Genomic DNA, 27,090 nt, shown 5'->3' on the forward strand with positions numbered 1-27,090 from the left:
TTTTGTTTTCAGAATGATGGCTCATCACTGGGCCTACTGAGTCTGAAGTTCATTGCCGGTTTGGCAGAAGCACCAGAAGTTGACAAGAAAGTGCTCATTCCACTAGCTGTCCAGATCATCTCTCCCCCTTTTTTGGGAAGTACAGTAGTGACTGCTGGGCCGGCACAGTTTGGCTTGGATCTCACCAAACAGGAGCATGGGGTAGGTTCATAGTTCTATTGCTTCATTTGCAAGCTATCAGAGGGTCCATCTCTAAAGTGCGAACACTTGTCTTCCTGCAGGTAAAAGGGAGCTTGGCAAAAAGTATTCCTTATCCAGCTTGTTCGGAGATCCTAAATGTTGAGGAAGTACGAGGAAAGATTGTACTGGCCCAGAGAGGAGACTGCATGTTTGTTGCTAAGGCCAGGAATTTGCAGAAAGCCGGCGCGAATGGCATAGTATTCATAGGTAATATAAAACACAGTGGTCATTTCATATATTCATCTAAATCCAGCATGTTTTTCTTTTTTACTTTGTGCTTTCACAGGAACTCTCTATTTAATAACAAGAAACCTAGTAATACTGCTTGTAAGCAATGAAATCACTACAGAGATCATTTAGAGTTTGGCGGGATGGGAGAACTACTGATTTGACTGCCAGTGGAACAACTGCCATCAATCAAAGGTGGCTATCTGTCCACCACACGTTTACCACCTTTTATGCATCAGGATGGCATGCCTCCTGAGGCATATTTTCCCTGGTCAGCTATGTGAGAATTTGTGGTCCTGGCCATAGAAAAATAATAATGCCCATGGACAGGGAAAGACTGCCTGCATGGCAGGGCCATCATTTTCTTTTTCTCATTCACTTAGGGGGCTTGGTTATGAAATGCAAAAGAAAATGACAAACAGGCCAGATCAACATGGCTGCTCCCTCAACATTCAGCTTTTCCTAAAATGCATTTGTGACACCAGCGGACGCATGTTGTGCATAGAATGACCATGAGATCACCACTAGGCAGGTGAGGATCGTGACATGTGATAGACTGTTCTTCATGCAAAACTTAAATGCCCCCTGAATCTCTACACGATAACGGGAGTGGCAAAAAACAAAACAGCACAAATTAACTGCTGAAGAACTTCATGACCAGTAAATGATTTTTACTTGCAGTGTCTTGATTCTGAGTTGAGGATCAAACTTGGTCAATCTCAAAATACAGTACTATTCTATAGCAGTAAGCAGAGACCGAAGGGTGCAGATTTGCCAGGTTGCACTGGCTATCATTTGACAGTTAATTTGTGTGACAGGGCTCTCATAGCATGTAGTTCATTGGAGTCCTAGTGGGAGCTTCCATGTTTCAGACAGATTTTCCGAGCAGTGATAGCTTAATGTGGTGATGAGTCTGGAAGTTTTTTGTTTTGTATTCAGGCACCACTGCAAAATCGTTTCCTTTAACCACCTAAGGGGAGGACCCAATTTCTCTTGAACTAATTGGGGTTGTCCTTTTATACCCTTCAACGTCTCCTATAGACTTCCTGTTGCTCCAGGTTCCAGGCATTATTTGGCTAAACCTATTTTGTTTATATGTTCTGATGGATACTTCATAGCCACATATTCCTTACCTTTAGAGTATCCCGCAGGCGCCAGATTTGATCCAGAAAGCTTTCACATCAGTGCTATGCATGCTGGTAGGTGGTGTAGTGCGACTCTGCATTGACTCCGTTCTACCCTGGAAGTGACAGAGTGAAGCTGCATACGTATGCCAGTTCTGTGCTCGGACGTCCGTTCCTTGCTTTCCCAGCTTTCGAATGCAGATCTGAAGCGCTGGTCCTCTTTTTCTTGTTTGATTGACAAGTTTTTTCTCAAAACATTTAAACATTGTGCAAGGGAACAATGTCCCCTCTAAAAACTACAGGACTTAATCCTTCTTGTGTTTCTCGAAAATAAATGTCAGTGACAGACCTGCACCAAGTTCGCTTTGGTGTTTGGGCTCCAGACTTTACTCCAAGTTGTGTGAGGAATGGGCTCTCATGAACAGGAAGCCAATCTGGGACTGTGAAGCAAAGCTGTATGTCACTGAACATCCGAAGAAACCATGCAAGTCCTCTTCACAGTCAAAGCCTTCTGGTAAGTCAAAGTTTAAATCAAAACAGAAACACAGAAAGGCCAAGCGGGACTCGTCCTCATCCCACCACTCTCTATCTTCAGAGAAATCATGAGGGCATCAATGTGCCACTTAGTCTTGCGTCCCATATCCCATTGAAAACCCAATTCCACTTTTGGTCCAGAAGCACCCAAGTTCCCTAGGTCATCAGCAATCTGCAACAAATAGATGCTTTTAGAGAAACTCATTTCCCTCTAGATTGCTTTCGAACCCCAAGGATCTGCAGGGGCCTCCCTTTGGGTATTACCCACAGATCTGTCCTGTTCGCCCTCTGTGCCTCATGAACCCGCCTGTGGCTCCGCACCGACCCTACTGCTGATGTCCACTCTGGACCCTAAATCTGCCCCAGTCCCATCGACGTTGATGCTGGCCCAGATGCCACCAGCACAAGAGGAGGACCCTTTAACATTCTCTTGGCCGACTCCAAGCTGAACTCATCTTTGCCATGACCGAGGTCACATCTCGATTTCACACTATTGCAGCCTGTCCCCACATGGGTATCACACATAATAATGCCTCTATCACAAAGCCGCCATCAGGTGCTCCATCAGCTCTTTTGCTTCGACTCAGTTCAAAGCCAACTACCACTTGGGGATCACAATGGGGATGATTTTCACCCACAACATAATAACGGCTGCCTATACATAGACTTATAAGAAGCCAGTCTGTAAGGGTCTCCAGGTGGGGGTCAAATAGCCAGATCTTTAGGTCCTTCCTGAGTTGAGGCAGTGACTGTGATTGCTGAGGTGACGAGGCAGGGTGTTTGCTGCAAGGTAGGAGAAGGATTTTCCTCCGGCTATGGTCTTGCAGATACGTGGGTCTGTGGCCAGGGCCAGTTGGGTGGGGCGGAGGTCTCTTCTGGGTATGTGGAATGCGAGGTGGTGGTTGAGGTACGCAGGTCCCGTGCCATGCACGGCTTTGTAAGCGTGTGTGAGGAGCTTGAAGGTGATTATATTGTTGTCTGGGAGCCACTGGAGTTTTCTCAGGTGGTCGGTGATTTGGCTGCGACGGGGGATATTGAGGATGAGTCTAGTCGAGGTGTTCTGAATGTTCTGCAGTTTCTTGAGGACATTCTGCGTAATGCCTGCGTAAAGTACCTTGCCATAGTCTATTCTGCTGCTGATTAATGCGTGGGTGACCATCTTTCTAGACTCTGTGGGGATCCTTTTGAAGATCTCTTGGAGCAGGGGTACTGTGTGGAAGCAAGATGATGAAACGGCGGTTCATGGTGAGCGAGGAGTCCAGGATAATGCTGAGGTTCTGCGTGTGGTCTGTGGACTCCAAGTGCTGTGGGATACCAGGAGTCGTCCCAGGTGGAGGAGGTGGAGTCCATGCTGAGGACTTTGGTCTTCTATGAGTTGAGCGTGAGGCAGCTGTTCTTCATCCAGGTGGGGACAGCTTTCATCCCGTCGTGAAAGTTGGTCTTGGCAACTGTGGGTGTGTTGGTGAGGGAGAGAATCAACTGGGTGTCGTCGGCATAGGAGACTATGTTGAGTTTGTGGTTCCTGACGATGGCTGCAAGCAGGGCTATGTAGATGTTGAAAAGAGTAGGGCTCAGGGAGGAGTCCTGAGGCACTCTGCAGCTGGTCTCTGTGGGTTCCCAAAAGAACAGAGGTAGTCTGACTCTGTGTTCGGCTGGTGAGGAAGGAGCAGATCCATTCCAGGGCATTGTCACGAATCAGATGCTGGCGTCGTGGAGTCTTGTTCATAGGGTGTAGTGAGAGATGGTATCGAAGGTGGCCAAGAGCTCCAAGAGGATGGGGGCTGCAGTTTTGTCTCGGTGGAGGAAGGCACTGATGTCGTCTGTGGAGTCGAGAAGGGCGGTCTCGATGTCGAGGTTGCTTTGGAGGCCGGATTGGGAGAGGTCCAGGATGTGGTTCGCTTTGATGAACTCGGAAAGTTGGGTGTTGATGGCCTTTGTGATGACCTTGGCTGGGAAGAGGAATAGGGAGATGGGTCTGAAGTTCTTGAGTAGATTTCGGACCAGGCTGCCAGTAGAAGGAAGTGCTTCCTTTGCTGTGGTGATTAGATGCTTAGTTAAAAGAATGTATTTACAAATGTTTTGCAGACTGGGCAGGCCACATCCCAGCCATTACTATTGTTTATTGAAGTCCTAACTGACACAGTGGGCACCTGGTTTAAGCCCTGTCCTTGCACAACAGTGAACAGACAAGTAGCCAGACACCACAGACCGGCGCCACGTGACCCTGATTTTTTGACTCAACACTCTACTCCAGAGTCTGGTGAATACTAATTCTGCCTTTTGACAGATCTCACCTATTTGGTGAAAAGGCTGATTGTGCACTGGAATGCTTCAAGAAGAGCTGGATCACAGCATATTTTTTGGGTCTTTCGACCCTTGTTGGACAAGTCCCTCAGCAATTTCAACCCTTTCAAAGTTACTCTAAGGTGTGGCCTACAGGCAATGCCAGGGCACTCCACCCCCACAGTAGTCAACCCAGTACTTTTGAGTTGGGGACAGGGATCAGGCATGCGATGTTTAGGTCCCCAGGTGCACAGATCTTCCCAGTCCATCCAAATCACTTTAGTTTTTCCTTAGTGGCACACAACCATGGTCCTTCAGATTGTTGGCCACCGCTATGCCCATCCATTTCTTTGCAACCCCCTGCCTCTTCTGTCAACATATGAGCAGATTTCAGAAGAACACCTATCCATCTTGTTACGGGGGTGCAATCTCTATGGGCCAAAGGGGCTGTAGAAGGAGCACTGGATGTGGAAATCGGGATTGGTTGTTATTCCCACCATTTTCTCATATCGATAAAGGAAGATGGACTTCATCCTGTTTCAAATCTTCGCCCTCTGAATTCATTCCTGTGGAAGGACAATTTCAGGATGCTCACACTTGCCCAGTTTCTGTCCACTCTGGAACTTGGCGATTGGACAGTAGCCCTGGACCCTACAGGACACGTACATTCATGCACTCGTCCTACAGTACCACAGATGTTACCTTCAGTTCAAGGTAGGCCAGGAGCATTTTCAGTTTGGTGTGCTCCCATTTGGCCTTACCAGTTTGCTTCAGGTGTTCACAACAGATATGGTGGTAGTCGCAGCACATCTAAATAGGTTGGGGATTCCAGTTTTCTCCTACCTAGGCAACTGGCCATTGAAGGCGGGTGCGCTACTTTCAGTTGTTGACCACCTCCAGACGACAGCGAACCTCTTGACATTTCTGGGGTTCATGATTAATGTGCCGAGGCCACACCCGACTCCTTTCATAGTAGCCATCATTAATACAGTGCAGTTCAGGGCCTTTCCTCCATCACGACGAGTCCAGAACATTCAGGCTACAAAAGGGGGGGGGGCGGTTTCAGCCTGCCGCCAGGAACTCTATGTGCTCGCTCCACTGTGAAAAAATTTGAGAGCCCCTTGGGTTGCAGTCTCGTCTTCACCAGTTCTTTCACGTACAGGTCCATTGCTTGGTTTCCTTCTGTCTCCGGAATTCCAATTATGCGCACATTATTGCGTCGTGCGCGCCCTTCCTGGTCGTCTAGTTTTTCTGCCAGCATTTTATTCTCTTTCTAGCGATTTTGCCACTATTTCAACTTCCTTCACCCTGTCCGCCATTTTGTGGAGGTCCGCTCGCAGGAGGGAAACATCCGTGCAGATAGATCCAACTGTGGTTTGGACATTCGTTAAGGCCGTCATAATGTCTTCTAGAGTGATCTTCTTCACCCCTTCTCCTTCCTGGGTTTTACCTGTGGATGTGCGTCCTTCTGGCTGCGACGCAGAATTTTTTTCGAATGCGAATTTGTCCAACTTAGCCTGAGCGGCGGCGTTCCTAGGTCCTCTGCCCGCCATTACTTCTTCTTATGTGGTGTGGGCTGTGTCTTGTGTGGTGGAGCAGCCCTCTACCGGTAGCGCGGTTTAAAGAAGGCTATCGAGCATCCGTCTGTGTGTTCAGCCTTGGATATGGCGACCTCTCCTCTTACCTTTATTTCCCACTGTGTCCGCGTTGTTGGCGGTATCAGGGAACGTGGCTTCGCATCGGTTGTATCCTGTATTCCAGTAGCTCGCCCCTAGCGTTTCTCAATGCCACTGCTCTCTCCTTAGTTGTCGGGCAAAGTCTTCCCTTATGGTAGTTGGTAACTTGTGTTTGCTTCGTTCTCTGCAGTAGCCCTGGTCGCCTAGTTGTACTCTGTGTACTTCAGTGCACTTTACGGCTGCTCTTTCTGATGGTGGATTATGGCTGCAGCGTATTCGGTGTCTTCTTCTAGTCCGCCTGCTCGCCGTGTGAGGTGGTGAATGACGCTCGCTGCAATTGTCCCCCGAGTGGCCTTTATTCTAATCTACACGTGCAGTAGTATGTACAGACTGCCTTTCGTCGGTGCAGAGATAGTTCAATGGGGCCTTCTGCAGTGTACTAGCCGCAATTTGCCTGGTCCGGTGGATTATGAGAGTGTTACTGTTGCGGGGGACTCTGTCACGTACCTTCCGCCTTAATATGTCGGGTCGGCCTCTCCGAGTCTTTGCGCCGCGTTCAGGTGCTGTCTGGGTCTTCTTGCGGTCCCAGGCCCTTACGACTTGGGTGATATGGTTTCCGTTCGGATTTGCGGCCCGCTTCTAAGATTGTGGCCCTTCACTGCACCGCGTATGCCGTGGTGGTTCAGGTTGGCTGCTACTCACTGCTGCTTCTGCGTTAAGCTTTCCGCTGCCGCCCCTCGCGGTTGCTTTCTTCCGGCGCGTGGTTTCCCTGTTCGCAGGCCGGGTTACCTGCGCCTTGTGTCGGTGTTGCCGTTCACTTTAGCCCCTGGTCTCCGCTCTGCAAGTAGGCCGCATCTACGTAGTCGGTGACTTCCCGGCTGCGGATTTTTACCGGAGTTTCACCTGCTGTTGCCGCCCGGCCGCGGGTTCAGGCTCTGGCTCTTGGGGTTCCGTGTGGTCCCGGATTCATGTGCGGATTGATTGAAGGCCTGTATTCTCCCCGGAGCTTTTGGGCTAAGCATCTTAGTCGGCTGGTAGCCACGCCCCCAGGGATGCCTAGTTTTAAACCTTGCGAGGACTGTCACCGCCTGATGTCGGTGACAGACCCCCACCGTCGGTGCCTTTATTGCCTCGGGCCGACCATGACAAGTTGTGCCTCTACTGCCGGGCCTTGACCTAGAAGGCTAGACGGGAGCAGTCCCGTAAGCTGCTCGATTTCCGCAGTCATCGCCGTTTGACGAGCCACCACCACTCGTCGGGCTCCAAGTCCTCCGGTAAGTCGACTCAATCGAAAAAGAAGTCGAAGAGGCGTCATCGCTCTTCCGAACTCTCCCCCCCCCCCGACACTCACTTGGCGCGGCAGGGGGTCCGGGCAACAACGCCCACGCGGCTCCGTCGGTGCCGCGTCCAGCTCCACACCCGCCGGTCCCTGGGCTGCACGCGACACCGGAGGAGGTCAGCGCTTTCCTCTCGGCCATGAGGTCACGCTTTCCTCCGCCGAGGCGCCTTCGGGCCCCGCGGTTCCGACTGGGAGCCCTAGCGGGCCGGCGGCTCCGGCCCTGGCGCCATCGGGTGCTTCGACCCCGGCGCCATTGACGACTTCGGTCCCAACGCCGCAGGGCTCCGCAGGATCCAGGCCTGGATGTGGGCCGTTGCCAGTGGACCTCACGACTCCTCCGCTGGCACCGACCCCAAGGGTGTCGCTCCCTGCGCCGTCTCCGGACGAGGTCCATCCCAGTTTCAGTCCGGGTCCGGCGTCGGACCAGCGCCGCTCGGCTCTCTTGAGTTTGGGGCTGCGGTCTGTCAACACCGCCTGCCTTTTGTGGCGTTACACCCACTCTCTGTGGGATACGGTTGCGGACGTGCTGCCACAGTGTCCGGAGGAGGCCCGGACAAAGCTCGCCCAAGCCCTGGCGGAAGGGCGGGATGCAGCACGGTACTCAATTAGATGTGGACTTGACACCACAGACTCGCTGGGTAGAGCGATTGCAACGACGGTGGCGGTTCACCGCCATGCCTGGCTGAGGTCTGCAACTTTTCGGGGGATGCCCAGGCCTCGCGCATGGACATGCTCTTCGATGGCCATCGCCTTTTTGGCGACAAAGCGACAGTGCGCTGGAACGTTTCAAGGACTCCAGGGCTACGGCCAAGTCCTTGGGCCTAGCCCAGCGCCAGCAAATGTCCGCTTTTGGCCCCTTTCGTGGCCAAGGAAGGGGTGCCCCCACACGTCCAGCCAGCTACAGGCCGCAGAACCAGTCTCAACGCGGTCGCGGATGTGGTAACCGCTGTGGCGGTGCCGGGGGACGGCAGGGTCAGTCCACATGCGCTCCCGCAGCATCTGCCTCTAAGCCTTCCTAGTCCGGTATTTCAGGCCCATTCGACACCAGTGGGGGGCAGGGTTCGCCATCACCTCCTCCACTGGCGCACCATCACGTCGGACAGTGGGTGCTGCAAATCATCCGAAGGGGCTACTCCCTCCCCTTCGAGGCGACCCCTCCAGCCATGCCACCGCAGTACCACCGCAGGTCGAGGGATCACTTGAAACTTCTGCAGGAGGAAGTTATGGCCCTCTTGGCCAAGGGGGCAATCAAGCGCGTTCCTGGGCCAGAAGTAGGACATGGTTGCTATTCCCATTACTTTCTTGTATTCAAGAAGGGCAAAGGAGGCCTACGCCCTATCTTGGACCTATGGAGCATCAACAGCTTCCTCCGGAACGAGAAGTTCATGATGCTGACTTTGGCTCAGGTCCTGGCTGCCCCGGACCCAGAAGACTGGATGGTAGCGTTGGACTTGCAGGATGCGTATTTCCACATCCCAGTCCTGCCGGCCCACCGGCGCTACCTGCGGTTCACGGTAGGCCACAAGCACTTTCAGTTCACCGTGCTCCCCTTCGGCCTTACCAGCGCCCCTCGGGTGTTGACGAAAGTGATGGCGGTGGTTGCAGCTCATCTGCGCAGATCAGGTGTTTCAGTTTTCCCCTATCTCGACGACTGGTTGTTGAAGGCGGGCTCGCCCCAGACAGTCGCCTCCCACCTCCAGGTACGGCCGACCTCCTGCACTCGCTAGGGTTCTCCATCAACGTGCCGCAGTCACACCTGTGCCCCTCTCAGAAGCTCCTTTTCATCGAAGCGGTTCTGGACTTTTTTTCCCCCCGAAGAGCGGGTTCGGGATATTCAGGCTCTGATTTCGATCTTTCAGCCTTTATCCCGAGTTTCGGTCAGGTTGGCGCTGCGGCTTCTGGGGCTGATGGCCTCCTGCATCCTACTGGTGCATCACGCCAGGTGGCCGATGCGGGCTCTGCAGTAGGACCTGAAGTTTCAGTGGGCACAGCATCAGGGTAACCTTTCCGACCATGTCCTGATCTCGGAGGGCACTGCGAGTCAGTTGCAGTGGTGGCTCACGAACCGCGATTGGGTCAGCGGAAGATCCCTCTCCCTTCCCCAGCCGGAGCACGTCGTTGTGATGGACGCGTCCCTCCAGGGCTGGGGAGGCCACATGGGAGAGGCGGAGATCAGAGGACTCTGGTCTCCGGCGGAGTCCCGGCTCCATATCAACCTTTTGGAGCTGCGAGCGATTCGTCTAGCACTGAAGGCATTCCTCCCCTCTGTCCGGGGGAGTGTAGTGCAGGTGTTCACGGACAACACCACCGCCATGTGGTACTGCAACAAACAGGGCGGGGTGGGGTCGTGGACCCTTTGCCAGGAGGCTCTGCGCCTCTGGCAGTGGCTGGAACAGCACGGCGTGACCCTGGTGATTCAACACCAGGGCGGACAAACTCACCCGTCGGTGAATGATGGATCACGAATGGCGTCTGAACTCGGACGTGGCGCAAGGCCTCTTTCAGCAATGGGGAGAGCCTTGGTTAGATCTATTCGCCACCGAAGAGAACGCGCAATGTCATCAGTTCTGCGCGTTGGAATTTCCAAGGCGGCACTCGCTCGGCGACGCTTTTCGTCGCGTGTGGAGTTGCGGTCTGTTATACGCCTTTCCGCCTATACCACTTCTGCCCAGAGTGCTGAAGGAGATCAAGCGCGACCGGGCACAAGTCATCCTTGTGGCTCCGGACTGGGCACGAAGGTACTGGTATCCAGAGCTACTCAGTATGTCAGTCGATCCCCCGGTTCGTCTCCCTCTTCAGGAGGACCTTCTGTCGCAGCAGCAGGGGACGGTCCTCCACCCGAACCTGTCCAGTCTCCACCTCCATGCTTGGAGATTGAGCGGCGACAGTTGAGGCCATTTGACTTGCCTCCTGAAGTCTGTAATGTCATTCTGGCAGCCAGGCGTCCCTCCACAAAGTCGGTATACGCCTGCAGGTGGAACAGATTTGTGGCATGGTGCACAGCAAAGGCTGTGGATCCTCTCTCCGCCCCTCTTTCTGAGGTTCTCCTCTTTCTTCTTTCTCTTGCCCAGCAGGGCTCTGCTCTGGGCACTGTCAAGGGCTAGTTTTCTGCCCTTTCAGCCTTTCTGAGGCTGCCTGATCAACCTTCATTGTTCAAGTCCCCTATTGTAAATAGATTTCTAAAGGGCATCACACACACGTTTCCTCCTGTTCCGTTTGTGATGCCTCAGTGGGACTTGAACCTTGTTCTTACGTTTCTGATGTGCGCTCCCTTTGAGCCACTTCACAACTGTCCTCTCCGCCTTCTTACTCTGAAGACTGCTTTCCTGGTTGCCATCTGTTCTGCCAGGAGAGTGAGTGAGCTCCAGGCCCTTTCTTGTACTCCACCTTTCCTTTCTGTCCATCCGGACAAGGTTGTGCTGCGTACTAAGCCTTCTTTCCTGCCCAAGGTTGTCACGGCCTTCCACATTGGGCAGTCTATCACCTTGCCAACCTTCTTTCCGCCACCGCATCCCTCTAAAGAGGAAGAGCGGCTCCACCGTCTGGACCCAAAACGTGCGCTCTCATTCTATTTGGATCGCACACGCCAGTTCCGGGTGGATGACCAACTCTTTGTTGGTTACGTGGGCGCTAAGAGGGGAAAGCGGTGCACAAGAGGACCATCTCCCAGTGGATCATCTTGTGTATCCAGGCATGTTACTCCTTAGCTAAGAAGGAGCCCCCTGTTGGATTACGGGCTCATTCCACCCGAGCCACGGCAACTACAACTGCCCTGGGCCGGGGAGTGCCCTTACAAGACATCTGTCAGGCAGCTACGTGGGCATCGCTGCACACGTTTGCAAGACACTACTGCCTGAACAGCCAAGTCCGGAGGGATGGCTTCTTTGGCCGTTCTGTCCTCCAGGACTTTCTGGTGTGATTATTGGTTCGCAGACCCACCACCAGGGTTGGTATTGCTGGGGTATCTATTGTAAGGTAAGGAATCTATCACTAACGTGTCTCTTTCAGATGCACAAGTTACTACTTGTGTAACGATATATCTGTAAGAGACATTAGTTAGTGATATATTCCTTACCGACCCACCCATCCTCCCCGTTCTGCGAACCGATATCTAGGGTTAGGGTTATCCCCTTTCAGGGCCCTAGTTTCAATGGCACCAGTGTTGGTTTTTAACATGGCTCAGCGCTTTTGGCGCGGAAAAGCTGTGTCTAAGAACTGACGTCAGCACGCGGAGGCGGCGTCTAAGTACTCCGACGACGTCATCACGGCGCCCACTACGCCGACGACGGACGCGGAGCCGCAGACGACGCCTACCGACGCGCAAGGGTACTGCTACGCAAAAAATTTCCGGATCCAGTCTGACGCCTGGGGATATTCTAGGGTAAGGAATCTATCACTAACTAATGTCTCTTACAGATATATCGTTACACAAGTAGTAACTTGTGCATCACTTGTTTGAAGATGATGGTGCCTCTGTCTGAGGCAGCCAGTCTATCTAATAGGCAAAAGTCTAAACTCTGGTTTAGTTTGTCCATTTATCACCAAAGACAGATGTGAAGAACAGCAGAAAGAAGATGGAGGGAGAGAGAATTTGAGAAAAACAGGGCTTGCTGTAGGAAGCATCTGCAGCTCCATTCCCAACAGGAAAAGGCAAAAGCTGTATTATACTACGATTATAATGGAAGTCACAACATCGTGTTGCTAGGGGGTTCAGTTAGCTTACTCATCCATCAGGCCTCTTCCTGATTGCGTTGCCTTTACAGAGTTTGGTAACCAACAGAGACTCTTGCCTTTCAACACAAGATCATTATAATCCAGCACAAAATATAAATAATCTCTAGTCAGGAACTCAAATGTTTTCTCCTTTTTTCATTGGGTGAGGCACTGTTGAGTCTTTGCCCAGCAGCATGTTGTGTTATCTGTCCCTGGTATGGCAAGTTGTGGTCTCACAATAGATTAAAATAGCTATTGTGACTCCCCGCAATAAAAAAAGAAGGTCTTCCCATGGATGACAGACAATTTTTGACCATGTTCTTATTTGCCGGTCTCAGCCAAGTATCGGAGGGAGTGGTACATGAAATGATCCAGAAGCATGTTTGTAAGTTTTACTTATTCAGTGAATGTTAATTAGGATTTCAACTGGGGCATCGTACAGAGACAGTCATTTTTTTTGCTTGAACCTGTCCGTGTTCTATGATACAATAGATCACTCTGTTCTTCTGGAACGGGAACACTTTTCCCTATGGATTTGAGGTACAAAGCTTGGCTGTAATCCGCTTTAGACTGGGTTTAGTGATTAAGATAATTATCCCATGGTGAGAGAGCTTTGTTTTTGCACTGCCACAAGATTCTGCAGTTTAACAATTGCTTTTTAACGGGTATATGGCTGACTTTCAACTGGACTAGACTTTCAGCACTAAATAGATGACACACAAATAATAAGGGTTCATCTGGAGGAAGGTAGGCGCCAGGCTCTGTTCCCACATTCTTACGGGTTCACAGACATTGTGGCCTCTCAGTGGCAACATTTAATCATGGAATCTTTGCCTTCATCCATGAGCCTTCATCAGCAACCACAGCAAGCACAGAATTAGCTGTTGTTTAGAAAATACCTTTAAGAAAACTCTGATCACTTGAGCATTCTCGAGTATCAGTACACTTAAAAAGGAGTTTAGCTCCAACTGTCAGTGTTCCACAGTGTTTTGTTGCAGGACAGAACCTCTCCAGCTCTTCTAAGCTTCCTCAATTGTCTTTCTACTCACCACTGCTCCACATTTTTCTCTTTGCCTACCCCTTAGTGTGTACTCTTCCACTCTTCCTAGTCTTTTAGTTCCAAATGGTCCTCTTTGCCTTTTCAGTGCCATTATGCTATTTTTCTACTCGCCTACTATACTCAGCCCGCGTCATACAGATACCTTTATTACCAGGCATTTTCAGATCAGAATTTCAACTAGCAGTGCGTCACTCCAGGCTTCTGGTTACTGTGCTATCACTGCCTAGTCTGCAGCTTGTCAACTCTACTGCTGATTACTATTTCACTCCAGAACCATTTGTAGTGGTAAGTTCGAAGACCAATCTTGAAAGGCAGAAATTAGACTGACATCATCCCTGAGGCTTGGTGCTCCCTCTTGTAAGCTAGGAGGCGTGCACCATTTCAGAGTGAGGGTGGTTGTACTCCATCCCCTCATGTCTGACAATAGAGAGAGTAAATAACAGCTTCTTGTGGGGACGAGAGTAAGTAAACCAGCTTTCAGTGGCTGAAAAATGGAAATATCACAAAATGGAGTGTCTATTTCATCTTAATCTCTGTTTTCTTGGCCAGAGTTCCTTATGGCAGCATCATGAACCATCTCTACCGTTAAGATCCTAAATGTCTATACTGACCATCAACTCACTTTAGGTCCTAAAATTAGAACAGAAGTGAAAAGTTTGTTCCAGACTGGCCCGAAATCTTGTTCCGTTCTTGGGCTCAATGAATAGGGCTGCATTTATGAGGGTTAACATTTTATTTTGTATGGCCTATGATAATGTCCTTCATGACAAGATAACTGCTGGACAGATTTAACGTGTTCCAGATGGCTCAAGACCAAGCATTGTGATTGATTTATAGAGTGAAGGAAGCAGATTATGCTGTGCTTCATGGAATTAAAGGTACTATATCCGGCCCATAGAGCTACTTATTACAAAGGTGATTTGTGCCTTAAAAAGTCATTAGTCAAGTCAAAAACCACTTTATTCGATTTAGTTAAAAATCATAAAAGCATACTACGGCAAATAAACAAATCAGATACATGTTAAAATTTACATACAATACAATATATAAAAACAATAAAATGGGTCAGGTTAAAAGAAGAGTTTTGCGTGTGGTTCCTGTAACTCAAGAATCACCCCTTCCTCGCACTCCTTTCTATTTTCCTTAATCAGTAACAAGAGTCAAAATAGATATATTCATTCCATTTTATTTTCAAATTTTTTTTTTTTTTTTTTTTTCATTATTCTGTTTTCATGATTTCTTCCTTGTGTAATATTGTCATCATATCACGTGTTAATCAGTTTATACTTCCCAATGCATTTCAAGCAATACTGCCCTTCCTCAGGGGATTCTCTTTTTCTGCAATGGTTAACATAATGAGTGTTAAGCGACTGGAATACTATTTTACTAATTTCATACTGTGTTACATCAAAACATAAACAACAAACAGAACATTTTTCCAAAACAAAATATCCATAACCTTTGGACCAAATTTGGTAGTGACTAAGACTTTGGGGTAGAGTGTGACCTTATAACCCGTTTGTGAATGCAACCGTTATTGAAAGGCCAACTGACCTTTGCTTGATAGTCGGTAACTTTCTGCTAAAGATAGATGTCGAAATCACGACCTGAAAAGTAAAGTGTCCAACCGTTACTGGTGCTAGTAAAATGCTAACGCGGTTACTTTAGATTGAAATGTCGTCCGACGGCGTTTTACCTGAGCGACTCAAGGTCTCTCCTCTCGGTCTTCATTCAGCGGCGTTTTCGGTTTCCGATCATGTGACCGGACGTCGCTTTGTATACAGCGTGAGACGCATAAACATTAAGAACGGACTGTGTGCTGTCGTTCATGTGACCGGACGTTGCTTTGTGTGGAGCGTGAAACGCATAAGCGTAGAAAACGGACTGTGTATAGCCGTTCATGTGCACTAAAAATAAATGTAGGACCTTAAAAAATGCGTTGTGTGTCTCAAGTTTACAATATCCTGTTTGTATCTCATGTACGACTTAATGTTGGAATTGTAACTAAACTATTAGACAATCAATCTTACACGTTACTTGGGGTTAATAACGGTGTTGAAAGAACTGACAATATTTTACATAGTTAAACCTTCATCACATTTCCAATGGTCATTTGCAGTACATTATTTACATTTGGTTCAAAGAAAACAATTAAAGTCCAATTTCTCATTAAGCCCCGATGGATTCATGGTATTGAGGTGATTGATCCAGAAAGTTTCTCTCCTTAGCAAGTGACTAGCATTGTCTCTCCCTGGCAAAATTGGAACAATTTCTAAGATACAAAATCTCAGTTGGCTCACATTATGTTTCGCTTCATTGAAGTGTACTGCGATTGGTGACTTTTGATTCTTTAATCGAATGTTACTTTTATGTTCGATTATGCGAGTTTTCAATTTCCGTTGTGTTTTGCCCACGTATGATTTCCCACATGGGCATCTCAGCATATATATAAGGTTCGTCGAGTCACATGTTCCTGAGACTTTCAATTTGATAGGTGTTCCTTTTGTGGGATGATTGATGGTGTTGCTTTTTATAATCGCGGAACAATTTCCACAATTATGGCACGGTAAGGTTCCTTTGTAAGTTTGTATGGCTTCAGTAGAGGTCTGTCTGATCAATTCTTTGACATTTTTTGTTCTTTCATAAGCAAAAATGGGGTCTTTTCTGAAAATGCCTTTAAAATCTTCTTCCAAGGTTAGCAGTGGCCAGTGTTCCTTTGGTCATCGTCCTTTCTTTTTTGTGTGAGTAAGTGTTTCCTTTGTAGTTTGTCCACTCTTTCCGCCGCGGATTCCAAGATGTTGTCAGGATATCCTCGTTTCTTGAATTTATTCAATGTTTCTTCCTTGTGTTTTTGATACAGTTCTTCAGTAGATGCTATTCTTTTTATTCTCAGCAGTTGAGAAAATGGTAGGTGATTTTTTAGTGAGTTTTGATGAAAACTTTTGAAGTGCAATAAGTTGTTCCTGTCTGTTGCTTTCGAAAATACACTGGTGGTGATTTTGCCCTCTTCATTGTTAATTAGTACATCCAAAAATGATAATTCTTTTTTGTGAATGATAAATGTGAACTGAATTCTTTCGTTTACTTCATTCAGGTTTTTTATGGCTTGTTCCAGACTGGCCTGGTTACCCTTCCATAAGACAAAGATGTCGTCGATATATCTCTTATAGATGATGATGTTCCTTTGCCATTCTTCATTTTGGAGTATATGATCGATCTCAAATCTGTGCATAAAGGTATTTGCGTAGCAAGGAGCTGCGCAATTGCCCATAGATGTACCAGAGGCTTGTATATAAAACTTCTCTTTCCACTTAAAGTAGCTGTGGTACAGCGTGAAGTGTAGTAGTTCCATTATGAACACTTTCAAAGCTTCTGGTTTGTCCTCCTCTACTAAAAAACTTCAAACTGCTGTTATGCCTAAGTCGTGAGGTATAGAGGTATATAAAGATTTCACATCTATACTTGCCATTAGCATCTCTCCGGTGAATTTGTCCTTCTCCTCCTCCAATATATTGAGGAAGTGGGTGGTATCCTTGATGTATGTGCTGCTGTTCTGGACAATTTTTTGCAGATGTTTATCGATATATTTGCCAACTGGTTCGTGGATTGATCCTATAGTTGATACTATTGGGCGCAATGGTGGTGTTGTTGCGTTCTTATGAATTTTTGGGATCATGTATATATACGGTATGCTTGGATTCGTTTTCATTAGATATTCTTTCTCTTTGACACCAATGGTTCCTGTGTCTATAGCTTTTTCAATTATATCTTTGAGAATTTTGACAAATTCTGCAGTTGGATCTGAGTTGATTACGGTATATGTGTTAATGTCATTTACATGGGTATCTACGCCCTGTTCATAGAATGTCGTATCCATTACGACTAACGCACCTCCCTTATCCGCTTCTCTAATTGTAATTTGAGAGTTGTTGGCTAAATTTCGTAGTGTGTTCCTGTCCTTTGTGGTTAGGTTGGTGTGTTTTGGTCTAGGCCGTTTGAAAATGCCTTCCAATTCCATGGTTACCACTTTTTCAAAAGCATCTAAGACTTTATGGCTTACTGGGGCCATGAATTTGCTTTTGGATCTCAGTCCCATCAGTGTGTTCTCTTTCTTTGGTGAAACTTCGGCGTCCACTATGTTGTTAAAAAAGTGTCTTAAACGTAGTGATCTTAAAAATTTATACAAGCAAATTTTTGTTTCTAACAAATTTGAATGATATGTTGGAACATATGATGACCCTTTCTGTAATGTCTTGGATTCTGTATCAGTCAAGTTGTATTTTGAGATGTTTATTACTAAAGTTTCTGACTCCTGGTGTTTTGAGCCACTGTTTCTACGTTTGTTTGTCTTTTTGCTCCTCCTGGTTCTGTTGAAGGTCCTGGGCCTGGCTCTAAAAAAGAGACCGGGACTTGTGAAGTGGTAGATGCTTCCACGTTGGTTGATTCTGATCTGCTCTCAGGTTAAAAGAAGTCATCATGTGCAAAAAAGCGAAAAATACCACATTCCTCATAGTCCCCATAATATGACTCATAATTTCATCTAAAAAGGGGTCAGATTATAAAGGAGATCATCATGTGCAAAAAAGCAAAATATACCACGTTCATCAAAGTCACCAAAGGATTAATCATAATTTCCTCTTCCTGATTCGTACAGCAGCTACAAGGTAATTTGCTACGCTGAACATCACCAAGGGCGTATCTAGCATTTGCAAGTACAGTAAAGCTGGTTTCGCTTGCATAAAAGCTTTCTCTTTCAACAGAGGTATCAAATACTTCTGCCTTGGGACGTTATAGAGGGGGCAAAACAACATATGGTGCATATTATCTTGAATAGAAAAATTGTCATATTTGCATACAGGTGCGTCCTCCGGCTTAAACCAGCCCTGTTTGTCACAGAGTACCAAGTAAATCTGGTTAAAACGGAACTTAACCAGGAGCCACCTGTGAAACGGAATGTTAACTAGGGTAAGATATGGTTGAATTGCCGGACAAATAATTGTCATATAATGTGCTCTAACCGTAGGTTTTGTTAACTGGAGTTGCTCTCTCTCCAGGATCTTGAGCTTGTAAAAGTTTTCCTTAACCCAAGCTAAGTCTGCTTTTTTTAGATCCAGCGGGGAGGAGAAAATCTCCGGGCGTCCAAGTTCTGTTGAGCACTTTTTGATATATGACAGCCAGGCAATATCTTTGTGTTTGTCAAGTTTTAAACAATCCATCAGAATTTTGTGGTTAAGACCTAGGTTGTTATTAATCCAGACCCTAATCCACAAAAGAATGGGTGCCATGGAAAGGATATCAGTAATGTACCCTACTCCAAGCTTCTGATGGACAGAAAAAGTGGCTGTTGACAGAGGGAGTCCTAACACAGAACAAAAAAACGTATTAACCTCTGTTTGAATGGTATCAGTTTTTACATAGCCCCAAACACCTGCTCCGTACCTAGCTATAGCCAATGATTTCGCCCTGTACAGTGCTAATAATGCACCACTTGGCTTCCCTCCAAGTCTCCTTGAGAAGCTCAAGATGGCATTAACAGAGCTCCTCACTGCTTTGGTTTTTGATGTTATCTGAGGAGACCAACTGCCCTTGTTGTCGAAAATTATGCCGAGGTAGGTGAAAACTTTAACATTAGTGATCACTTCCCCCTTACAATTAAAAGGTTTAGTGTTATTTTTAGCAGCCCCAAAAACCATGACATGGGATTTAGAATTATTGACCACAAGTTCAAGAGAAGACATGAAGTCACTAAATGTATCCAAGAGTCTCTGGAGGCCAAGATGTGTCCTGGCTATTAAGGCGGCATCATCCGCGTACAGGAGCACTGGGATGTTAATGTCTCCTGCACGTGGTGTATCCGCAGAAGCAGCCAAAAGTTTCTTTTCCAGAGAATTTATATACAAGGTGAACAGCATAGGGGCGAGGATGCAGCCTTGCCGCACACCCCTGCCTGATTTAAACCAAGCTGTACGATGTCCCTCTTGGTCCATTCTAATGGAGGCCTTTAAGTCCTTGTGCAATTCTGCTAAAAAATAGACCAGAGGGGGATCCAAACCCATTTTTAATAACATGGCCCACAGCTTCGCTCTGTTTACTAAGTCAAAAGCTGTGGATAAATCCATGTAAGCAACAAAGATTGTCCCCTTTTTTGCCTTTGTATATTTGGAAATTAACATGTGCAAATTTAGGCATTGGTCCTCTGTCCCTCTTCCTTTCTGGAAACCATACTGGGCGTTGGACAAAATGTCATTTTCTAATGTCCATTTATCAATTTTAGCCAACAATACTTTACCCAGGATTTTCATAGAAGAATCCAACAAGGAAATAGGGCGGTAACATTTGGGGTCACTTCTTAAACCTTTTTTGAAAATTGGGACAATGATTGAGCACGTCCAAGTATTAGGGAAACCCCCTACAAGTACATGATTAAACACATTCCTCAATATCATGGCCCACATATCCGGGTTTGATTTGTAAAAATCTAGAGGAACACCATCGGGTCCCGGGGCTTTACTCTTGGCAGAGCCAATTATCGCAGTCTTGACTTCAGTTTCATTAAAATCTAGATTTAGTTGCATGTCAGAATAACAGGGTATATGGAATGTTTCATAAGCTTGATTACTCCCATAGATGGCTGAGAAATGTTTAAGCCACTCTAATTCTGGTATATTTACCTCAAGGTCTAGATTGCATGATTGGGCAAATAAGGGATTATTTATTATAGACCAGAATTTAGAACTATTTTTAAGGGTAGTTGAATCCATTAATGCATCCCAGGCTTCTTCTTTTACGGCTTTTTTACGTGTTTTTACCGCCTCAGAATATTTTTTCCTTAACTGTGCTACCTCTAGCTTATTTCTAGGAGAATGTTTGAGCGCTGCCAACAGTGCAGAGTGGGCTTTCGAACAAGCATGGTCGAACCAACCAGAGACTGGGGCAGGTCCCCTCTTTGGGCTAAGTGTAAGTTCTTCTTCCACCTTAGAACAGATAGCCTCAAAGGCGGCGACTATCTCTTTACCCCCCCTTTCCGGGTCTCTACAAATCTGTAGTTCCACCATCATGTCTTGTTCGATAAGGTTTAAAAAATCGCTTGGGCAAACTTTAGACCATTTTAATCGCCTCCCTTGATCTTTGCTCTTAACATTCTTCACAGAAGTGACCAACAAAGCCCTTTTGAGCAGTCCAAGCGACCCATCCAGAATTAAACACACCGGGTTGTGGTCACTAAAACCACTTTCAATAGCATTATAGAAATGAACATAATGGAGGAGTCCTGGGGATAGAAAAATATAATCAATAATGGATTCACTACCCCTCTCATTATATGTGGCCACACGATCTTTCAGATCTGAAAAACCCGGTTCAAATAAATCATTTACAGATAAAAGATATTCCAAAGCTGATCCCTTCAGATTATGCTCAAAATGAGGGGGACTCGTAAGATCAGGCCCATTAAAGTCTTTAATCTGACAATGCAAACTGCATAGATGAACATTAAAATCGCCCATTAAAATGATCTGAACAAAAGTGGTTTGTTTTGACATGTAATCAGCTAAGAACATATTTAAACTTTCTAAAACGAAATTTGGGGGTCCACCCAGCAAGGAGTTATAACAATTAATTAAAACAAGCTTATTTTTGTCTGGCTGAAGGATTTCTAGAAACTGGAAATGATGTGACGAACTAGTCAGTTCCCTCACACTTCCAGCTATATTAAGTGAAACCAGTAACATCAAGCCACCTTTGTCCCTTCCCACTGTGGTACACTGAGCTTTAACGAAAAATGACGAATAACCGTCCAGCCAGAAAGTATTTTCCCGTGCCCATGTTTCCTGCATGGCAACTATATCATATTATTTTAGCATACCCAGCCAGATTGGGTCATTTTGTTTAGCACGTAGACCCGCAATATTCCAGGACAGGATCTTAACTTTTCTATTACCTAACTCTGTTGTAACTTCCCCTTCATTAGATGTAATGATACCTGGGGTAATAGTAATAGCATTGTCTACTTGGGCATTAGCTAACAGATTCGTCTGGTGGGGCTCTAGTCAGTCCATATTTGCCTGGTTAGCGAGAGCCGCAAATCTATTTGTAAGGGGCAAGTTATCTATGTGCGTATTCATTGTAGAAGTAACTGCGCCAGCGGCCCTTCGTTTCTTTGTCACCCATTCATACCCTTGGTGTGGAGAAAATTGTCTACTCTGTACCCCACAATTGTTATTTTGCAACGGCCTACTGTGCCCTCCTCCCGCTGTCAGAAGAACAGGTGGATAAAAGAAACCCAGGGGCATGGCGCGCACACCCTTACCTAATGGATCCAACGGGGAAGCATCCCAAAAAAGACGACTAATGACATCACGGGATTTAAAATTAACTATAACACAGTCTCCTGCCACACATTTCTTAGTTTTCCCCACCCAATTGACCCTTCTACACATCAAGATATTAGCTGCGATGTTACTTTCCCCCGAACAGTTCGCATTACACCATCTTTCCGTGTGATTAAGCAGCGTTTCATGTTGTTCCACCTCCCCTGCATCTAATTTGGGCACATTTACCAATACTGCTACAAAGGGAGTTGCATCGGGGGGCAAGTGCACTGGAGGTACCCTACCCACCCGCTCTCCCGGAATACCTCGTGGCTTTTCCAATAAAACACGGTTTGGCGCTGTTAGCGGCAGAGGCATATATCTACCATTGACAACTTTCCCAATGCTTGACACAAGGTCTACAACGGGCGTATTTATAGCGGGGACAATAGGCGGGTCGATGTCTATAGGGGCAGAAACCTGTGGAGCATGAATACAAGTCAAATTTTGTGGTGGCATTATAGGGGGCTGTTTATCTAAGAACTCATTAACGCGTTCACATTTATTGAGCAAAGTATTAACACAGTCCTTCAGAGTCTCAGTTATATCTGTTGCGATCTGGATTAAGGCAGATTCAAGTCTCTCAGAGAAAAGTTTTTCCAGAAGAGACGAGAGGCCCTCCTCAGTAATATAGATGGCATTCTGATCCCTGGGCTGGGAAACGACCATGTTTTCAGTAAGACCCATGTCTATAGCAGGTACAACAGTAACTGGGAACTCCGGGGAAGGTAATGTTGTGGGGGACTGCGCCACATTAGGACGACATGAGTCAATAATAATCGTCGGCTCCAGTGGAACACAAGTGGAAGGCAAAGTATTCATAGAACATGAGTCTGCTGATGTAGTTTCCAGACCCAACGCACGTTCTGAGACCTTTATCTGGGTGGTTAGTTCGTCAACTTTGGACGTCAAGTATGTAATTATACTTGTAGTGTACTTGGGCACCTTGGCCTTAGCTTCGCCCAACACTGGAGTTACTAATTTGCGCTTACCCATGATGATAGAGCTGTGGCCCGTCCCGTCCCTGGTCGTCCTTGGACGGCCTTAGACGGCCCGCCCTCTGCCCGGGCTCCGCCCGACGACGCCCGCGCGCGTCCGCGAGGCGGAGGTAGCCGTCTCCTTTTGTGCGCCTCCTGGCGCTGTCCACAGGAAGTGGGCGGTGCAGTGACAGTGGACCAGGCAAGCTGGGAGTTGTGGTCCGCTCCTCTCCGCGGCCACAACGTCAGGGACCCAGCAGTATCAGGGCAGCTCGGCGTCTGGACGGTGTCAGGTCACTGGGGCAGCGAGACCCCTCAGCAGCCGGTCGGCAAACAGGTGAGACCCCCGCTCTGCTCCGGGAGCCGTCTCCTTTTGTGCGCCTCCTGGCGCTGTCCACAGGAAGTGGGCGGTGCAGTGACAGTGGACCAGGCAAGCTGGGAGTTGTGGTCTGCTCCTCTCCGCGGCCACAACGTCAGGGACCCAGCAGTATCAGGGCAGCTCGGCGTCTGGACGGTGTCAGGTCACTGGGGCAGCGAGACCCCTCAGCAGCCGGTCGGCAAACAGGTGAGACCCCCGCTCTGCTCCGGGAGCCGTCTCCTTTTGTGCGCCTCCTGGCGCTGTCCACAGGAAGTGGGCGGTGCAGTGACAGTGGACCAGGCAAGCTGGGAGTTGTGGTCCGCTCCTCTCCGCGGCCACAACGTCAGGGACCCAGCAGTATCAGGGCAGCTCGGCGTCTGGACGGTGTCAGGTCACTGGGGCAGCGAGACCCCTCAGCAGCCGGTCGGCAAACAGGTGAGACATTAGAAGATGCTGCCCCAGAAGACATTTGCGATATTCAGCTCCAATGAGACCTATCTCGCTGAGATACTGTAAACGTCATTCCAGTGGAGCCTTCTATGCCATCTTTGTGGTTTCCCTATGTTACATATTGCATTCGGAAAACTGAGCAACTGAGAAACTGTTTAAAACCAGCCATTTCTAGAAAAAGTATAGCTAAGGATGAGTTACTGCTCTACCGGATAATTATGTTCTTGGTACAGTGGCCACCACTCTACATACATGCACATTCTCCATAATAGAAAACCAGAATGTTAATCTATATTTGTAATAGGACATGCTCAGTTTTCTCCTTTGTGTTGTACTCCTCTGCAAGTTTCCCCTTCCTGTTGCTACTCTACCCATTTGTATTTTCTCCTTCTAATATTCTCCCTCATGTGGCGTTCTCTTTTTACTCTCTCCTTCACATCTTCCCTGTCCTATGGTTTTCCACTCCCTTTCTCTGTTTTTGTCACACCCTCGCCTCTCTCCTCTCTTCCATGCTTTTTTGTCATCTCTCCTCCACTGGGTTGTTTGGCTTTTCTCCCTTACATATTACTCGTCTCTGTGTCACCTGTTTTCCTCTCTCACCTCTCCCTCTCTTTCTCATGTCTCTTTATCATCACCGCTACCTTTTCCTGTCAGTTAATTATTGATATATATATATATATATATATATATATATATATATATATGTCTCTTTATTACCTCTTTCACTCTTGCCCAGCTATCTCTCACTCACATAACTATCATTTAATTACTTCTTTTCTACCTCTTCTCTATACCTGTCTCTTTATATCATGCCTGTCCCTTTATTAACTTGCTATCTCTTTCCCCCTCTGCAAGCTTTCTAACCTGTCTCTGTATCGCCATGCTTTCTCCTATCTTCCCACCCTCTCTGTTCTTTCTCATCTGTACCTGTCTCTTAATTTATCCTGATCTCTCTCCCCACTGTCTCTTTGTCACCTATCTCTTGATCATGTCCACCATCACTTCGCCCCTCCTTATCGCTCTCTGCTGCCCCATTCACACCTGCTGTCGCTTAATTTCCTCTTTTAGCTTGTCCCTTTCTCACCTCTTTCTCCAACCTCTACGTCTGTCTCATCCCTCTCTTTTGTGACTACTAATGCTCTCTCAAGGCTATTGCTTTCTTGGCTGTCTCTATATGGTATCTCTCATCTGCCATCCTTTTTACCTCTCTCAGTTGACTTTCACCTCTCTTCATCTCGATCGATTGCCTGTCTCCTCCCTATCTCTGTCTCTTCTACTCTTCAGTCCTAGTTCACTTCTCTCTCTTAATCACTCTCTATCTCACTCACCTGTCTTCCCCTCCCAGCCCTTCTCCCTCCCCCATGCCCCCGTCTGTGTGTCCTTTAAGCTGTCTCTTTCCCATATGCCTCTATATCTTTATCACTTCTCACACAAATCTCGCCTTCCATACCTCTTATCTGTGTTTAACTTATCTCCCTCCCAACAACTGGCTGTCTTTTTCTCAGCTATCTTTCTTTCTTACTGTTCTGGCTCTATCACTTATCTTCCCTTCTCTCAATAACTGTCTCTTACTTGTCTACTATCTCTCTCACATCTGTCTCCTCCACACATTCATCCTCAGTTGTCATTTATAACATGGCTGTCTCTTTACCAACCCCCATCCCACTCACTCTCTCTCTCTTTCTCTCTCTCAGCTATTACTTTTCTTCCCTCGGTCTCTTTTGTACCTTTTTAACTGGCCTCCCCTCTATCTCTCCCCATGGTGTTTCACCTGTCTATCGCTCACACACCTGTCTCTTCTCTGTCTCTCTAACCTGTTCCTTTCTCACATGTCTGCTTCTTTATCACCCCTCCACTCTAATTCTCTGGCTGCTATCTTGCATCTATTTCTGTCTCACACCTGTCTCTTCTCTCATCTGCCTTTTTCTCACCTCTCCCACCTTTCTACCTCTCTCTGTAACCTGTTCTTTATTACCTCTCACTATTTTTTGCACTTCTCTCTCTCTCTCTCCCACCTGTGCCTTTTAAGTGCTTGCTTTTGCTCTTTTGCCATTCTCCTTCCCTGCGTTGTCTTTCCCCTCTCTCACCCTGGGCTCTCCTTCCTCACTGGCATGAAGAGACATGGAGGCCCCTTTACCCTGGGGGCCCCCTCTGCCAACATTGTTTCATTTTGCTAGTTTTTTATGTGTTTCACTGTGCTGTGATATCCCTTGTACAACAGGCTTCAGTGAGGCAGCAGCTGCTGTGTTTTTTCCTGAAGCCCTTGCGAAAAGGCTTCGGAAGTGGATGGGGCCCCCCTCCAGAGTAAAGGTTCCTGCCCCCCCCCCCGCACTGCTGGGGCCTGTGTTACACCCCTGCCTCTCGGCCATTTCAGCTTTCTCAAGGCTTCCTGATCAGCCTTCTCTTTTCAAGTCCCCTGTTGTAAATAGATTCTTGAAAGGCATCACACACATGTTTCCTCCTGTTCCCTTCGTGATGCCTCAGTGGGACTTGAATCTTGTTCTAACATATCTGATGTGCGCTTCCTTTGAGCCACTTCATAACTGTCCTCTTCGTCTTCTGACTCTTAAAACTGCATTCCTGGTTGCCATCACCTCTGCCAGGAGAGTGAGTGAGCTCCAGGCTCTATCTTCAAAACCTCCTTTCCTCTCTGTCCATCCGGACAAAGTTGTTCTGAGGACTCGTCCTTCTTTCCTGTCCAAGGTAGTCACGGCCTTTCACATCGGGTAGTCCATCACCTTGCCCACCTTCTTTCCACCTCCGCATCCCTCGAAAGAGGAAGAGAGACTCCACCGTCTGGACCCAAAACGTGCGCTCTCCTTCTATCTAGGTCGCATACACCAGTTCCGGGTGGAGAACCAGCTCTTTGTTGGTTACGTGGGCGCTAAGAAGGGACGGGCGGCGCACAAACGGACCATCTCTCGGTGGGTCGTCTTGTGCATCAAGGTTTGCTACTCCTTGGCTAAGAAGGAGCCTCCAGTTGGGCTGCGCGCCCATTCCACTCGGGCCACGGCAGCTACTACTGCCCTGGGTCGGGGAGTCCCCTTGCAGGACATCTGCCAGGTAGTTACGTGACCTCGCTGCACACGTTTGCTAGACACTACTGCCTGGACAGCCAAGTCCGGAGAGATGGCTTTTTTGGCCGTTCTGTTCTCCAGGACTTTCTGGTGTGATCTTAGTTCACAGACCCACCACCGGGGTTGGTATTGCTGGGGTATCTATTCTAAGGTAAGGAATCTAACACTAACATGTTTCTTTCAGATGCACAAGTTACTTACCTTCGGTAACGATATATCTGTAAGAAACAGTAGTTAGTGTTAGATTCCTTACCGCCCCACCCATTCTCCCCGTTCTGCGAACCGATATCTAGGGTTAAGGACATCCCTTTCAGGGCCTTAGTTTTATGGCACCAGTGTCTGTTTCCATCATGGCTCTGCGTTCCTGGCGCGGAAAGCTATGTAGAGAACTGACATCAGCCTGCGAGGGCAGCATCTAAGTACTCCGACGTCATCCCGGGGATCACGACGCCGGCGATGGACGCGGAGCTGCAGACGACGCCTAGCGACGTGCAGGGGTGCTGCTGACGAAAACTTTCCGGATCCAGTCTGACGCCTGGGGATATTCTAAGGTAAGGAATCGAACACTAAATACTGTTTCATACAGATATATCGTTACCGAAGGTAAGTAACTTGTGCTTTAGCCTCTGTGTTGGGTCTCATTGAGGATGGCTGGGAGGCTT

At 47.6% G+C, this 27,090-nt stretch overlaps 1 protein-coding gene across 1 annotated transcript in view; it reads left to right on the forward strand.

Moving 5' to 3' along the window:
- Positions 1–27,090, forward strand: part of LOC144754327 (ER degradation-enhancing alpha-mannosidase-like protein 3) — a 229,802-nt gene that overhangs the window by 164,441 nt on the left and 38,271 nt on the right. Inside the window, exons 17-18 of the mRNA XM_078642005.1 lie at positions 13–201; positions 282–447. Of these exons, the coding sequence (XP_078498131.1) occupies positions 13–201; positions 282–447 (355 nt within the window). The remainder of the gene's footprint in view (positions 1–12; positions 202–281; positions 448–27,090) is intronic.

This window comes from Lissotriton helveticus, chromosome 5_1 (assembly GCF_964261635.1).
Source record: "Lissotriton helveticus chromosome 5_1, aLisHel1.1, whole genome shotgun sequence".
NCBI lineage: Eukaryota > Metazoa > Chordata > Amphibia > Caudata > Salamandridae > Lissotriton > Lissotriton helveticus.